The sequence below is a fragment of the Rhinopithecus roxellana genome, chromosome 8 (genome assembly GCF_007565055.1).
Source record: "Rhinopithecus roxellana isolate Shanxi Qingling chromosome 8, ASM756505v1, whole genome shotgun sequence".
NCBI classification, from domain to species: Eukaryota; Metazoa; Chordata; class Mammalia; order Primates; family Cercopithecidae; genus Rhinopithecus; species Rhinopithecus roxellana.
Window position 1 is genome coordinate 99,464,965 of NC_044556.1, and position 16,370 is coordinate 99,481,334.

Here is a 16,370-nt window from a genome sequence, read left to right on the forward strand (position 1 = left end):
TCCACAGCACTGAACAATGCCTGGTATCTAGGAGGATCTGCATCTTTGGTTACCTCAGTAAACACTGTAGGAACCTATATATTCATCAAATCTTAACTATACAGCTGGCACTGCGATGGTTATGAGGAAAAACTGGCGAAGACCTAGTCAGCGAAATAACTCCAAATGAAGACTGAATATTGAAATGGAGTCACCAAGATGTCCAAAGGGACTGTTGTCATACAAAAGTTTGATAGAACAGGATTCCCAGAAATGTCTCCAAAGTACCTTATATTTTATCTAATATAAACAAATCTCTGATCATAAACTTCATCATTTCACGTACCATTAATAGAGAAAAACACCCAAGCTATGAGACTAATAGGAAACCAGCATAAAGCTGAAGGTGAGTGAAAAATAAGTCTTCCATATGGAAGAGCGAACAAGGAGACTTGTATGTTTCATTCTTGGCACTGAGTGGGAAACAAAAAAATCCCGAGCACTGGAAACAAGCCATTACCAGTATGGTCCAAAACCCTCAGACAGAGAATGTCAAGAGGTCACAGGCTGGCAGTATACCCAGGTGACCAGCACAAGCAAACATGAATTCTCCTCTGGAAAAACACAGGAAACAAGGCATTTGTAATCCGTATGAGAAAATTCAGGCATGAAGCTTTACAGTCTCTTCTAAACACTAAAAACATTCGTAAAATTTCCATGGCTCAATTTCCAGTAATATTTTCTACGACTCTATAATTTACATTATGGCTTAAAGAAAAACATGTGACAAATTTAAAGGCTCTAAAATACAGAAGCAAATAGTCAAGTATGCTCTATTATCCAACTATATTAATAAAATCTATGAAATTGTTAAGGAATAGTCTCACTTTTTAGCCACAAAGGAAGAAAGTTTAAGGTGACTCCCTTCCTCTAATTATAGACTTACTTTATTGCTGCCAGCTTTTTGGATAGAGTTCCCTCTGCTGGAATCTTTCAAGAGAAAGAAAAAGTATTAAAGACAGTATTTGAAATATTACCTCAAATTAATATTTTAAGTGAAGTCTAAATATCCAACTCCAGTACACTGTGATCAAACACATTCCAGGGAAACAAATCAGAAACAATCATCCTAATGTATTTTTTTTTTTGTTTTTTTCAGACAGAGTCTCGCACTGTCGCCCAGACTGGAGTGCTGTTGCATGATCTTGGCTCATTGCAAGTTCTGCCTCCCGGGTTCACGCCATTCTCCTGCCTCAGCCTCCCGAGTAGCTGGGACTACAGGTGCCCATCACCACGCCCGGCTAATTTTTTGTATTTTTAGTAGAGATGGGCTTTCACCGTGTTAGCCAGGATAGTCTCGATCTCCTGACCTCATGATTCGCCCGCCTCGGCCACCCAAAGTGCTGGGATTACAAGCATGAGTCACTGTGCCTTGCCAATCATCCTAATGCTATATGAAATGAAGCTTGTGGCTTAGGATAAGCTTTTCCAACAAAACCATCATGCTCAGATTTAACAGGCTCAAAAACCCAGACAGAAGTTAAGATTCTGGGCTCTCAAACTGCATCAGATGACTCCAACAGGGAGGACACCAGGAAGAGACACCAACGATGAAAGACACATGAAAAATGTAAGGAAAAGGCCGGGCGCGGTGGCTCACGCCTGTAATCCCAGCACTTTGGGAGGCCGAGGCGGGTGGATCCTGAGGTCAGGAGATCGAGACCATCCTGGCTAACATGGTGAAATCCCATCTCTACTAAAAATACGAAAAATGAGCTGGGAGAGGTGGCGGGCGCCTGTAGTTCCAGCTACTCAGGAGGCTGAGGCAGGAGAATGGCATGAACCCGGGAGGCAGAGCTGGCAGTGAGCCGACATAGTGCCACTGCACTCCAGCCTGGGCAACAGAGCAAGACTCTGTCTCGAAAAAAAAAAAGAAAGAAAAGTGTTAAGGAAAAAGAAAAGTTTATAAAGTAACATTTTATCATGTATTCTAATTTTTAAATATGTCTAACTAAACTGATGAATAACATAAAAAGACATATCACCTGTATCTCTAAGAGTTTATATATTTTAATAGGCAAAAAAATGCATGGCGTCTTTCATTGTGCAGTATGGGAATACCCTTTATATTCAGGTTCACTTTATTTTCAGTCACATATAGCCTCCTTTAAGAATGGATGGGGTAGGTAAGGAAAACTTTACGGAAGAGGCAGAAATACACGTCAACAACTACAGCTGTCGATAACATGCCAAATGCAACCAGGTACTGAGAAGATCGAGGTGAAAAGATACCAACCCTGCAAGTTCACAATCTAGGAGCACGTAGAACGTAAATGCCATGTAGGGCAGTTATTATAAATCTTTTCTGGAAAACCTATTTTCTTTCTCAGTAACCTGATAGTTTACATAGTAAAACCAAGAAATTTTAACTATTTCTTCTATTCACAGTTTATCTTGCTAAAACTGCTAATAGAGTCAAACTCTCAAACCTCAAAAAAGCAGTCAAGATGTAGAAATGTCTAAATGAATAATCAACATGTGAATGACATCATCAAAACACATTTATTGGGTGCCTTCTGTACAGGGTCTATATCCCATTGTTTGGTTTTGTATTTTTTTTGTTTGTGTTTGAGACAGAATCTCACTTTGTCGCCCAGGCTAGAGTGCAGTGGCACAATCTTGGCTCACTACAACCTCTGCCTCCCAGGTTCAAGCGATTCTCCCACCTCAGCCTCCCAAATATCTGGGATTACAGGCCCCCGCCACCATGCCCGGCTAGTTTTTGTATTTTTAGTAGAAACGGGGTTTTGCCATGTTGGCCAGGCTGGTCTCTAACTTCTGAACTCAAGTGATCTGCCTTGGCCTCCCAAAATGCTGGGTTACAGGCATCAGCCACTGCACCCGGTCTACATCCTGTCATTGAAGATATTAATAAATTAAGTATAACATAAGGCAATAAAGTACAAGAATAATGCAGAGGAAAAAACATCATTTAATGATATAAAGTATCAGAAAAGCTTTGAAGAAGGGACATTTTAGCCGCATACTGAAAAATACTTTCATAGGCAAAAAAGGTACCTTAAGGAAGGATTCCAAGCAAAACAAATAGACCAGCAAAGGGACAAAGGAGAGAAAACCCACGTGTAGAGGAACACAGGATGGGCAGGACCACACTGGAGAACTGTCAGACTAAGAATTAAGGATGTATTTCACTGACAGGGAGAATAATTAACACAATGTACAGGTGCTGGTAACCCAACAAGAAGTAAAACAGAGTATTTGTAATCACAGCTTACAGTCTGGTGGAGGTGGCAAATAACAATTTCAGTAGAGTGTACTAAGTACTATAATGAGGGATGGGTGCAGTAAAATGCATAGCAGGGACACACTGGTAGCCTAGAGACTGGGGAGAATCAAGGCAGACTCCCCAAAGGGGAGAAGGCAACAGCAGGCCCAGTGAGGGGTGTGTGTGTGGCGGCTGGTGGGGGGCAGGGAGGGGGCCGGGGGAAAGGCGTCTCATTAATGCAAGGCAGGGAAAGAAGCAAGGGTTCTGGGAAGAAGAGCTTCAGGAAGACTGAGCTGACAGCGTTTTGTTGGACAAATTAGAGGAAGACTGAAGGTAGGAACTATAATAGGCCTCTCCAACTATTCTGACAGGAGGTAATGACAACTTAGGTAGGACAAGGAAAAAACAAAGGAATGACTCATATTAGGAAGAAATCACAGTCGAAAAACGGACAGGAATAGCAAACACTAGCATAGGTGAGCCAATGCAGAGTCAAAGGCAACCACAAAACCTGCAGCCTGGGTGCCACTAAATACCATAGAAAAATCAGTAGGTAGCATAGGGGTGGGGTGAGAATGGATGGAAGTAAGCAGATCTACTGAAATCAGGGTATGACAAGACACCCACAAACAATGCATTAGCCAAAGGTCTAATACGGGGAAATGGAACTCAGAAGGGCAGACAAAAGATATGTGATAAGAGCGGGAAATAAATACCCTGACAGAAATTATGGGCACTGTCAAAACTTTGGGTAATGTCTACTTCTATAGAAGTGGGCAGTTGTGCCTCCTCTAACATTTGGCAATTCCTGAAGATATTTTCCATTGTTACACTGAGGTGCAGGGGGCACTACCAGCATCTAGTGGGTAAAGACCATGTATGTTACTAAACATCCTATAATACAAAGGGCAGCCTCCAACAACAAAGAATTATCCACTCCAAAATGTCAACTGTATGGAGGGTGAGAAACCATGGAGGGTGAGAAACTAATCACATGAGAAAGAGCAATTAGAAACATGAAAAAGGCTGGGCGCAGGGGCTCATGCCTGTAATCCCAGCACATTGGGAGGATGAGGCAGGCAAATTACCTGAGGTCAGGAGTTTGAGACCAGCCTAAATAAGATGGTGAAACCCTGTCTCGACTAAAAACACAAAAATTAGCCAGGCATGGTAGACCACGCCTGTAATCCCAGCTACCTGGGAGGCTGAGGCATGAGAACTACCTGAACCCAGGAGACGAAGGGTGCAGTGAGCCGAGATCCCACCACTGAACTTCACCCTGGGTGAGACAGAGTAAGACTCTGTCTCAAAAGAAAAAAAAAAAAAAACCAGAATAAACATTTCCTATATTCTAATATGCATTAATTATGCAATAGTGTCCAAAAACGTACACTATGGTACGTCAACTAACTATGCCTATGCAGTTAAAAAAAAAAAAAAATCATGTATGGGAAAACCAAATATAAATGATACTTATTTCCTGCTCCAAAGAATGTGGCTATAACTGGTCCAGAGTGCTAAGCTGGTAAAATCCAACTCACTTCTATGAAGTTTTAATATTAAATTGACTTAAACACTTGATCTGTCTGTGCTCAGAGAACAAGGACTGTTTGCAGCAATCACACCCACCTCCCATACTAAATGCATATGATGGGACGTAAGAAGAGAATGCCTAGGATTCCAGCAATGATAACCAGTATTAACTTTTCAGCCTATTCTGTTGACACAGTAAATAACTCACCCATCCACCCTACAAAGTACATTGCAGGCTTTCATAGCAAGAGTATCATTTTATTAAGTAAACTCACTACATTATTTAAAAAGTTCAAGAGTCAGCAGTAGATAATAAGAGCAACTCTTTTCTTGGGTTAAATTTGAACCTATTGATTCAAAAGGTTAAAGTGCTCCACCATCTCACTAACAGCAAGAAGTTAATCTGATGTAAATGCAATAAATTTTAGTATTATGTAATTTTATGGGGGAATGAAACATACCAGAGAACGAAATCGTACAGATTCTATTTGTCCATACTCTTTAAAAAACGATTTCAGCTTCTAAAATTAAAAAAAACACATACACATTAGCTCACCCTCAGAACATCAAGTAAGTGCTATAAAAGGGAATTAAGAAAAATTGCCCAATAATCCTTACTGCCAGGTATTTTTTTTTTTTTTTTTTTGAGACAGAGCTTCGCACTTTCACCCAGGTTGCAGTGCAGTGGTACGATCTCGGCTCACTGCAACCTCCGCCCCCGTGGCTTCAAGCGATTCTCCTGCCTCAGCCTCCCAAGTAGCTGGGATTACAGGCGCCCGCCACCATGCTCAGCTGATTTTTGTATTTTTAGTAGAGATGGGGTTTCGCCATGTTGGCCAGTTTGGTCTCGAACTCCTGACCTCAAGTGATCCAACCACCTCGGGCCTCCCAAAGTGCTGGGATTACAGGCATGAGCCACCACACCCAGCCTACTGCTAGTTTTTAAGAACATTTCAGGAAAAGTAGGTGACTATTCAGTTGGATGAACAAAAAAATATTACTGAAACTTGTGAGATTCTGTCTAAAAAAAAAAAAAAAAAAAATTCAAGTTCCTATTAGTATCCATTGGATGTATAATGCTTTTCTTTCAATCTTTTATAACCTTTATCACATGTAAATTAAAGATAGACTTATACCTTCCATAGATTCTCTCATGTTTTCACATTGGTTTAAAACAGGAATAAACTTTTTTTTGAGATGGAGTCTCACTCTGTTATACAGGCTGGAGTACAGTGGCACACTCTTGGCTTCTGCAACCTCCCCCTCCCGGGTTCAAGCAGTTCTCCTTCCTCAGCCTCCAAATAGCTGTGATTACAGGCATGTGTCACCACATCCAGCTAATTTTTTGAACTTTTAGTAGAGAAGGGGTTTCACCATGTTGGCCAGGCTGGTCTCGAACTCCCGACCTCAGGGGATCCGCCCGCCTTGGCCTTCCAGAGTGCTGGGATTACAGGTGTGGGACACCACGCCTGGCCTCAAAAAGGTTTTTCTACTGTTTTTAATGAAGTAAGAGTTTAAATTGTCCTTCAAAATATGAGCAGGATGCTGAGCTAAGGATTGCAACAGTTACTATCACATGAACATGCAGAAACAAAGGGCAGGTTTTGCTTCAGCGATCCTCACACAATGGAAGAAACGCAGGACGTCGTCATTCTTTAAACAACACATATTTACCAGGCACAAGGCACCATTTCAGGTGTCAAGAGACAGAATGAGGCTGAGCACGGTGGCTCACGCCTGTAATCCCAGCACTTTGGGAGGCCGAGGCAGGCGGATCACGAGGTCATGAGATTGAGACTATACTGGCTAGCATAGTGAAACCCCGTCTCTACTAAAAATACAAAAAATTAGCCAGGTGTGGTGGCAGACACCTGTAGTCCCAGCTACTCGGGAGGCTGAGGCAGGAGAAGGGCGTGAACCCGGGAGGTGGAGCTTGCAGTAAGTCGAGATCACGCCACTGCACTCCAGCCTGGGTGACAGAGCGAGATTGTCTCAAAAAAAAAAAAAAAAAAAGAGAGACAGAGTGATGAAAAAAGAGGAACAGGCCCAGTGGCTCATGCCTGAAGTCCCAGCACCTTGGGAGGTTAAGGAGGGCAAATCGCTTGAGCCCAGGAGTTTGAGACCAGCCTGGGCAACACAGCGAGAACCTGTCTCCACAAAAAAATACAAAAAGTAGCCAGATGTGGTGGCATGCGCCTGTAGTCCCAGCTTCTCAGGAGGCTGAGGCAGTAAGATCACTTGAGTTCAGGAGTTTGAGGCTGCAGTGAACAATGATCATGGCACTACACTCCAGCCTAGGTGACAGTGACAACCTATCTGGAAAAAGAAAAGAAAAAAGAAAAACATCTTTAAACATATGGAGCTTATATTCTAGTGGCACATAACAGGAGATAAGGCTGAAAGAAAGAAACCAGGCAGGACATCACTGCAATATTCAAATATAATCTGCAAAAGCCTGAATTAGGGCAGGGACTGCAGGAATGAAAAGGAGGGGGTGGATATTGGAATCCATTTATATTAGGATGATTTATGTAATAATTTACAATGAAGTTATATCCATGACTTATTACTGAATGCTTATTCAACACAGGAAGAACAAAGTTATTAACTTCCCTAAAATTTTACTATACACAAACTTACCTTCTTATTACATGTAACAGGCAAATTCCCAACAAATACAGTTCTCTCGTTCTTTAATCTCTCTTCTTCTTGGTTGATTTGAATTTTCTTTCTTTGACTGACAACTGTGTCATCCATATCATCAAGTATTTTTCTATCTGCTACTTTAACACCAGGTTGAGAATTTTTCCTTTTCTGCCCTTGTTTCTGGTGAATTTCTTCTTCTAAATCAGCACTCGCTAGAGCACTTTCCCTTTTTAAGGCAAAAAATAAAACAAAATAAGCAGTAAGAGTCATACCAGGTAGGTCTAGTATTTGACAAAGTGCAGCCCTATCTTCCCAATTAGAAATATTTTCCAATGTCTTCTGAAATTTCCTAGATTTACCACTCACAAATATATCAAAATTTTTAAAGCAGCTTTATCTAGAAACTGACTAGTATCTTTAGAAAAAACTGATTTAACTCAAGAGTTAGAAAAAGTTAAGCTTTTTTTTTTTTCTGGAGACAGGGTTTCCACCCAGGCTGGAGTGTAGCAGCGTAATCACAGCTCACTGCAGCCTCAACCTCCCAGGTTCAGGCAATCCTCCCACCTCAGCCTTCCAAGTAACTGGGACCACAGGCGCATGCCACCACACCTGGCTAAATTTTTTTTTTTTTTTTTTGAGACGGAGTTTTGCTCTGTCACCCAGGCTGGAGTGCAATAGTGCAATTTCGGCTCACTGCAACCTCTGCCTCTCGGGTTCAAGTGATTCTCCTGCCTCAGCCTCCCAAGTAGCTGGGATTACAGGTGCCTGCCATCACGCCTGGCTAATTTTTTTATTTTTAGTAGAGACGAGGTTTCATCATGTTGGCCAGGCTGGTCTTGAACTCCTGACCTCAAGTGATCTGCCCACCTCAGTCTCCCAAAGTGCTGGGACTAAAGGTGTGAGCCTTTTATACATACACACAAATACATATACACATACATAAATGTGTGTGTGTGTATATATATATACACACACACAATTTCTGAGACAGAGTCTAGCTCTGTCGCCCAGACTGGAGTATAGTGGTGCAACCTCAGCTCACTGCAACCTCCGCCTCCCTGGTTCACAACAATTCTCCTGCCTCAGCCTCCCAAGTAACTGGGATTACAGGCGCCTGCCACCACGCCCAGCTAATTTTTTTTTAAGTAGAGACGGGGTTTCACTGTGTTGGCCATGCTGGTCTCAAACTCCTGGCCTCTTGATCCACATGCCTCGGCCTCCCAAAGTGCTGTGATTACAGGCATGAACCACCACGCCCAGTTTCCTTTTATATTTCTTTTGTAGAGACAGGGTTTTGCTATGTTGCCCAGGCTGGTCTTGAACTCCTGAGCTCAAGCCATTCGCCCACTTCAGCCTCCCAAAGTGCTAGGGTTACAGGTGTGAACCACTGCACCTGGCAAGAGTAAGTGAAGCTCAATTTTTGAACACATTAAATCTGCCAGGCAACAGCAGCAGCAAGTTCATCTAAACAGAAACTGATTCACTTAAAGCTCTTGGAGATTTAGTTTACACTCTATCAATGCCTAATTTCATTTTCTACTCTAGACCTTTAGGGGCACTATCACACTCCCTGAGACTCTAAAAAGGTTAATATGGCAGCAGAGTACTTACTTACTCTGTACAAGGAACATGGCCAATAGGAAAAACCAGAGTCCCTACTTCTAATACTTCTGTAATATTTAAAGGACTCTTACCAAAAGTAAATTGTGAAATGGTAAATACAATATAAAGTATTGCTGGATATGGATAAGCAAGGTCTGAGCATCAATCTGAAAGGAGAACTAAAGGATATTAAGGAGTGAGGGAAGGGAAGAGCCAATAAGAATCATAAAAATGACTCGCTCATCAGCAAATACTTACCAGGTTCCTACTCAGTGCTGGGCTCTGAGGATACAAAGGTAAAGAAACAATCAAAGGCCTCCAGTCGTCTAGTGAAAAGACAGACCAAGTTCACAATAAAATGGTAACAGCTACGATATACGGTATGCACACATAAACAAGAAAGGCTTCTCAGAAGAGGAAATCAGTGTCTGGTACACAGTCCAATAAAAGCTGACTGTTATTACTCCTCCCCCGAGGACAGGGTCCATGTCTAGTGTTTTGCTCACTACAGTATATAAAGTGCCTAGCAGGAGTGAAAGGAAATGAGACAGTACAGTAAGGTGGGAACCAGGTCAGGAGGGACCTTCAGTATTAAACAAATGTGCTTAGATTTTATCCTATTGAAGATGAGGAGACACTGAAGACTGAGAGCATCTAAAAAAGATCATTTGGGCAGAAGAGTGGAAGGTAATTAGAAAGGGGATAAGGTTGGAGAAGGGAGACCAGTTAAGGATATGGTTACAACAGTGTGTATCTGAGGAGACTAATCAGACTGACCAGAGCAGGGAAGGAGGTGAAGAGGAAAAGGCGGATTAAAGAGATAATTAAAAAACAGCATAATCAGGACTTGGCAACTGATGAGCTAAGCAAGGAGAGGAAAGAAGACAGGATGACTCTCGGGCCACTAATTTAGGCAACCAGAAGGCTAGTGGTAGCACTCATGCCAAGGAACAGGTCTGATGAGAATGATGAGCTCCCAGTGGAGCATTCTTACCTGGAGGTACATAGGGAAAAAAGAGGTGCAAATGCCAGGAGGCAAACAAACATACATGTCTGGAGATCAGGAGAGAGATCATGATGGGCACAAGAGATACTGCCCCAACAAAGGGTGACAAAGAGTCACAAGAACATGACCAAGAATGAGACCCCTTAGGGAAATGCACATTTAAAGAGCAGTCAGAGGAAAAGATACCACAATAACCCCAAGAAAGAATTGGCCAAGAGGACAATCAGAAGAGATTTCTCGCCAGGCGCGGTGGCTCAAGCCTGTAATCCCAGCACTTTGGGAGGCCGAGACGGGTGGATCACGAGGTCAGGAGATCAAGGCCATCCTGGCTAACACGGTGAAACCCCGTCTCTACTAAAAAATACCAAAAACTAGCCGGGCGAGGTGGCGGGCACCTGTAGTCCCAGCTACTTGGGAGGCTGAGGCAGGAGAATGGCGTGAACCCGGGAGGCGGAGCTTGCAGTGAGCCGAGATCCGGCCACTGCACTCCAGTCTGGGTGACAGCGAGACTCCGTCTCAAAAAAAAAAAAAAAAAAAAAAAAAAGAAGAGATTTCTCTCAGAGAATCCAGTAGCTTCAACAAGAAAAGCAGCTACGTGAAGGGTAACAGAGGACTCATAAGACAAAAGCTGCACTGCCCATTACATATGTCAGAGAGGTCAGGGTGGCCTCAGTGAGCACTGCTTCAGTGGCACAGTCAGGACAGAGAATAAAACCCGCCACCGCCAGAATGCAAGTGCGTGGAAGGGTGAACAGAGTCAAGAAAAGAGAGAAAGTAAAAGAACAGACTGCTTTTCCTAAAAGCTAGACTGAAGGGAAGGACTGTGGGAATGGCAGCAAACAGAGACACGCAATTATATGGGTTTTTTTTTTGGTGGTTGGGGGGAATGTCCTTTTTAAAGATTAGAATCTTGACCACATCTATATAGTAGAAAGAGGGATAAGGGCTGGGCACAGTGGCTCACGCCTGTAATCCCAGTAATTTGGGAGGCTAGGGCTGGTGGATCACCTGAGGTCAGGAGTTCGAGGCCAGCCTGGTCAACATGTGAAACCCCATCTCTACTGAAAAAACACAAAAATTAGCTGGGTGTGGTGGTGGGTGCCTGTAATCCCAGCTACTCAGGAGGCTGAGGCAGGAGAATCGCTTGAACCTGGAGGCAGAGGTTGTAGTGAGCCGAAATTGCACTATTGCTCTCCAGCCTGGGCGACAACAGCAAAACTCTATCTCAAAACAAAAACAACAACAACAACAAAATGAATGACAAGGGAAAGAGGGGAATGTGGATGGATCTGACGGCACAGTCTCTAAAACGGCAGAATAACATACACGGTACACACAGCAACCAGGTGGTTGAGTTAATATTGGACAAGAGGGAAGACACCTAAGAAAGAGGGGAAGAAATAAGGCTGTGTACAGATACATTAAGTTTAAATAGGAGGACAAAAATAGCAGTTCCCAACTGTTAGTGATTAATAACTCCAGACCTGGTAAAAAGGTCTTCAGTTGAAAGGAGAAAAGGGAAAAGGAAATAAGGGGTTTGAGGAGAGTGACAAAGAAGAGAGGAATGAAGACTGTTACCTAGGTACATGTGATGGGATCACTATTTGGATCATGATTCAAATACACTGTTAAACAACGTTATGCTGGCCGGGCATGGTAGGTCATGCCTGTAATCCTAGCACTTTGGGAGGCGGAGGTAGGAGGATAGTTTGATCCCAGGAGTTCAGGACTAGCCTGGGTAACATAGTGAGACCCTGTCTCTATTTTTCTAATTAAAAAAAAAAAAAAAAAAAGCTGCCTGGATCACTTGAGTCCAGGAGTTTGCGACCAGCCTGGGCGACATGGCAAAATCCCGTCCCTACAAAAAATACAAAAATTAGCTGGGCATGGTGGTGTGTGCCTATAGTCTAAGTGACTCAGGAGGCTGAGGCAGGCGGCTGGATTAGTCTACGAGGCAGAGGTTGCAGTGAGCCACAATCGCACCACTGCACTCCAACCTGGGTGACAGAGCCAGACCTCGCCTCAAAAAAAAAAAAAATGTTAATGAGGGTAAAGAATAAATTTAAGAACACCAAACGTGTTCTTAAACATACTTGTGCGGAGGCTCACATATGTAATCCCGGCACCTTGGGAGGCTGAGGCAGGTGGATCATGAGGTCAAGAGTTCGAGACCAGACTGGTCAATATGGTGACACCCCGTCTCTAGTAAGAATACAAAAATTAGCTGGGTGTGGTGGCGCACGCCCATAGTCCCAGCTGCCCGGGAGGCTGAGGCAGAAGAATCACTTGAACCCGGGAGGCAGTGGTTGCAGTGAGCCGAGATTGCACCACTGCACTCCAGCCTGGGCGACAGAGTGAGACTCCGTCTCAAAACAAAACAAAACAAAACAAAACCAACCAGACAACAGTAAACCAGGCCGCGCAGTGGTTCATGCCTGTAATCCCTGCACTTTGGGAGGCCAAGACAGGTGGATCACCTGAGGTCAGAAGTTCAAGACCAACCTGGCCAACATGATGAAACTCTGTCTCTCCTAAAAATACAAAAAAAAAATTAACCAGGCAGGGTGGCGCCTGTAATCCCAGATCCTCAGGAGACCTGAGGCAGGAGAATCACTTAAACCCGGGAGGCCGAGGTTGCAGCAGCTGAGATCAGGTCACTGCACTCCAGCCTGAGCAAAAAGAGCAAAACTCTGTCTTAAAAAAAAAAAAAAGCAAACCAAACTCTTTTATATACATGCTGAAATATTTATAGATGAAACATAAGTTTTCCTTTTGCTTCCAAATAACGAGGGGGTGGCTGGGCGCGGTGGCTCACACCTGTAATTCCAACACTTTGGGAGGCCGAGGCAGGCAGACCGCTTGAGGTCAGGAGTTTGACACCTGCCTGGCCAACATGGTGAAACCCTGTCTCGACTAAAAATACAAAAATTAGCCGGGCATGGCGGCGCACACCTGTAGTCCCAGCTACTCAAGCTGAGGCAGGAGAATCGCTTGAACCTGGGAAGGGGAGGCTGCAGTGAGCCTGGGCATGGCATCAAGACTCCATCTCAAAACAAACAAAAACAAATAATGAGGGGGTATATGAGTGGGGTAAAAATACAAAAAGGTTGGCCAAGTATTAAATTGCTGATGGTGAGTACATGGGGTTTCTTAGCCTTTTCAACTTTTCTATATGTACTGGATTTTCCATAATAAAAGTTTTGAAAAAAAGTAGAAATATGAAATGAGATAAAACTAAGACGAATATTGCAGGTATAGGAATGTTAATTTCTTTACCACCTAATTTCTTTAACATCAAATAAGAGAATTTTACCAACCTGTTTGCCAACTTTTTCTCTGCGTTAGTGTGTTTCTTCTTCGCTTTCACTTTTTTTGCAGGTTCTTGCAAAAGTGGTCTTTCAATCTGGGATGTACTTTCTTCCTCCTCATTCTGTTTCCTTTTTTTGATGGTTTCCTTTTTAAAAGTTTGAAGTTATATATGAGACCCCATCCTTTCAGAATTCTGACCCTAAGCCATAATTTAGTGGTCTTTCTAAATGAGCATCTCCTCTCTCTCATTGGTATGTAAGAGTCATGAAAGGTTACTTACAATGAATCCTGTGTGCCCCTTTAGAAACCGCGCTTCACGCGGTAGGTAAGAAGCCTGTTTCATATGCAAGTGGTTTTAACCAGCTATTCGGGAAGAAAGCCCAGTGACTTACTTTAGGCACAGGCACGTACACGGGTTGAGTCTGGGGCTCCAGAGAACTGAAGAGGGCCGCCAGCCGACCGGTGCCACCTCTGGAATGGTGCTCGCCGCGGCATAAGCTACTGGCGACCTGTCCAACCCTGTAGTCTCCCGGCGGACTCCCGCGAACGCCGTCGTCAGGGTTCTCTCTAGAAACGGACGCCAGAAACTCAGCCACGCCACGCACCACCGCTTCGCCAGCACGAGGGAACGTACAACATCCCTCCCCAGCTACTCGTGCCGCGCGCCACTCACCCCTCCTCGACACATCTCTTTCTCTTCCGTTTGTTCATCGCTTCCAAGGCCATTCTTACTCCGAGAACTCCCAGACGGCAGCGGCGCGCGAGCTCACACTTCCGGGTTCCGGGCACTTCCGCTCTCGGGCCACGCCCCCTCCTCCCCCGGCAGTCGGCCGCCAAGCCGCGGTGGGAGGCGCTCGGTGAGGCGTCAGGTTTGTCCCATTTGGTTGGTGGTCCTTGCCGTTTCAGAGAAGCCTCATTTTGGGAGTGAAGGACGTCTTCTGGGAGTGATTGAAGCCTGCAATGTGAAGAATCAGCCAGGCTAGGAGCGGGGTGTCCACCCAAGCCAAGGGAGAAATACGTAAAATACTGACTTGTTGAAAAGGAGGGAGGTTTGGCAAGAAATGAGGTTGGGGGTGAACGCAGTGGGGTGTTTACAACTGGCTAATCGCTGTTAAGAGTACAAAGAGTTCTTTGTACTCTTCTGGCAACTTTTCTGAAATATGACATTATTCCAAAATAAAGACCACACCTCTAACGAGTCACGTCAACATACAAATTCGAAAGATTGTAATACGGCCCTGCTATTCTACCTGGAAAAGTAGATACTTGGCATTCAAAACTCTTCAAGGTGTTCTCAGCCCGTCTTCCCAGACTCATCTCCCTCCAGCCCCTGACATTTTAGCCTGCTTTTTCCACTGCCTCTACAGTTGTTATTCTTGTCCCCTCTGTTGTAATTGCCCTCCTCTTTCCCCTCCTGCAAAATAATGTCCATCCTTCAAGGCCTAGCTCAGATACTGTCTAACTTAGACAATGTTTCTTTGCAGCCAGGCGCGGTGGCTCGCCTGTAATCCCAACACATTTGGAGGCTGAAGCAGGAGTAATGCGTGAGGACTAGGAGTCTGAAACCAGCCTGGTCGATCTAGCGAAACTTCCTCTCTACAGAAAACAAATTAGAGGGGCACCTTCGTGCTGCGCGCCTGATCTTGGCTCATTGTAACCTCCACCTCCCCGGTTCAAGCGATTCTCCTACCTCAGCCTCCCGAGTAGTTGGGATTACAGGCATGTGCCACCACGCCTGGCTAATTTTATATTTTTAGTAGAGACAGGGTTTCTCCATGTTGGTCAGGCTGGTCTCGAATTCCCGACCTCAGATGATCCGCTCGCCTTGACCTCCCAGCGTCCTAGGATTACAGGTATGACCCACCACACCCAGCTAGGTAGCAGATACTTACATAAGAAAACAGACTGCGAAAGAAGCTGTGGTTGGAGATAGTTTTAAAATTATCTTCATTGCCATTCAGTGCTGTTTTTAACCATTTAGAGATCACTGACCGCTTTGAGAGTTTGAAATATGAGGACATGGTGGGGCATGGTGGCTCACGCCTATAATCCCAGCACTTTGGGAGACCAAGGCGGAAGGAATGCAAGCCTGGGAGTTTCAGATCCACGACTGCACCATTTGCACTAAAGTCTGGCAACACGAGCAAAACTCCGTCACAAAAAAAAACAAAAGGAGGCTGGGTGCGGTGGGTCACGCCTGTAATCCCAGCACTTTGGGAGGCCGAGGTGGGTGGATCATCTGAGGTCAGGATTTTCAGACCAGCCTGGCCAACATGGTGAAACCCCATCTCTACTAAAAATACAAAAATTAGCTGGGCGTGGTGGCGGGCGCCTGTAATCCCAGCTAGTCAGGAGGCTGATGCAGGAGAATCGCTTGAACCCGGAGGCAGAGGTTGCAGTGAGCCAAGATTGCGCCATTGCATTCCAGCCTGGGGAACAGAGCGAGATTCTGTCTAAAACAAAACAAAAGAAATTAACAGGCCAGGCACGGTGGCTCAAGCCTGTAATCCCAGCACTTTGGGAGGCCGAGACGGGCGGATCACGAGGTCAGGAGATCGAGACCATCCTGGCTAACACGGTGAAACCCCGTCTCTACTAAAAAAATACAAAAAAAAAAAAACTAGCCGGGCGAGGTGGCGGGCGCCTGTAGTCCCAGCTACTCGGAGGCTGAGGCAGGAGAATGGCGTAAACCTGGGAGGCGGAGCTTGCAGTGAGCTGAGATCCGGCCACTGCGCTCCAGCCTCGGCCACAGAGCGAGACTCCGTCTCAAAAAAAAAAAAAAAAAAAAAAAGAGATTAACAAGACCCCACTCTAAAGTTTTTTCAGTAGGAAAAAAAAAAAAGTTTTGGAGAACACCGTTAAGAAACCTGTCATCTTGGCCGGGCGTGGTGGCTCACACCTGTAATCCCAACACGTTGGGAGGCCAAGGCGGGCAGATCATGAGGTCAAGAGATCGAGCCCATCCTGGCTAACACAGTGAAACACCCCCTCTACTAAAAATACAAAAAT

At 44.6% G+C, this 16,370-nt stretch overlaps 1 protein-coding gene across 2 annotated transcripts in view; it reads right to left on the reverse strand.

Annotated features, from left to right (window-relative positions):
- RBM34 (RNA binding motif protein 34) overlaps nt 1-14,466 on the reverse strand; it is a 30,715-nt gene extending 16,249 nt beyond the window's left edge. For both annotated transcript variants that reach the window (XM_030937218.1, XM_010384648.2), the window contains exons 1-6: nt 14,035-14,466; nt 13,754-13,928; nt 13,370-13,506; nt 7,439-7,670; nt 5,260-5,319; nt 926-969 (exon numbers count right to left, since the gene is read on the reverse strand). In XM_030937218.1, the coding sequence (XP_030793078.1) occupies nt 926-969; nt 5,260-5,319; nt 7,439-7,670; nt 13,370-13,506; nt 13,754-13,928; nt 14,035-14,087 (701 nt within the window). In that variant the 5' untranslated portion in view covers nt 14,088-14,466. The remainder of the gene's footprint in view (nt 1-925; nt 970-5,259; nt 5,320-7,438; nt 7,671-13,369; nt 13,507-13,753; nt 13,929-14,034) is intronic.
- Nucleotides 14,467-16,370: the final 1,904 nt, after the last annotated feature.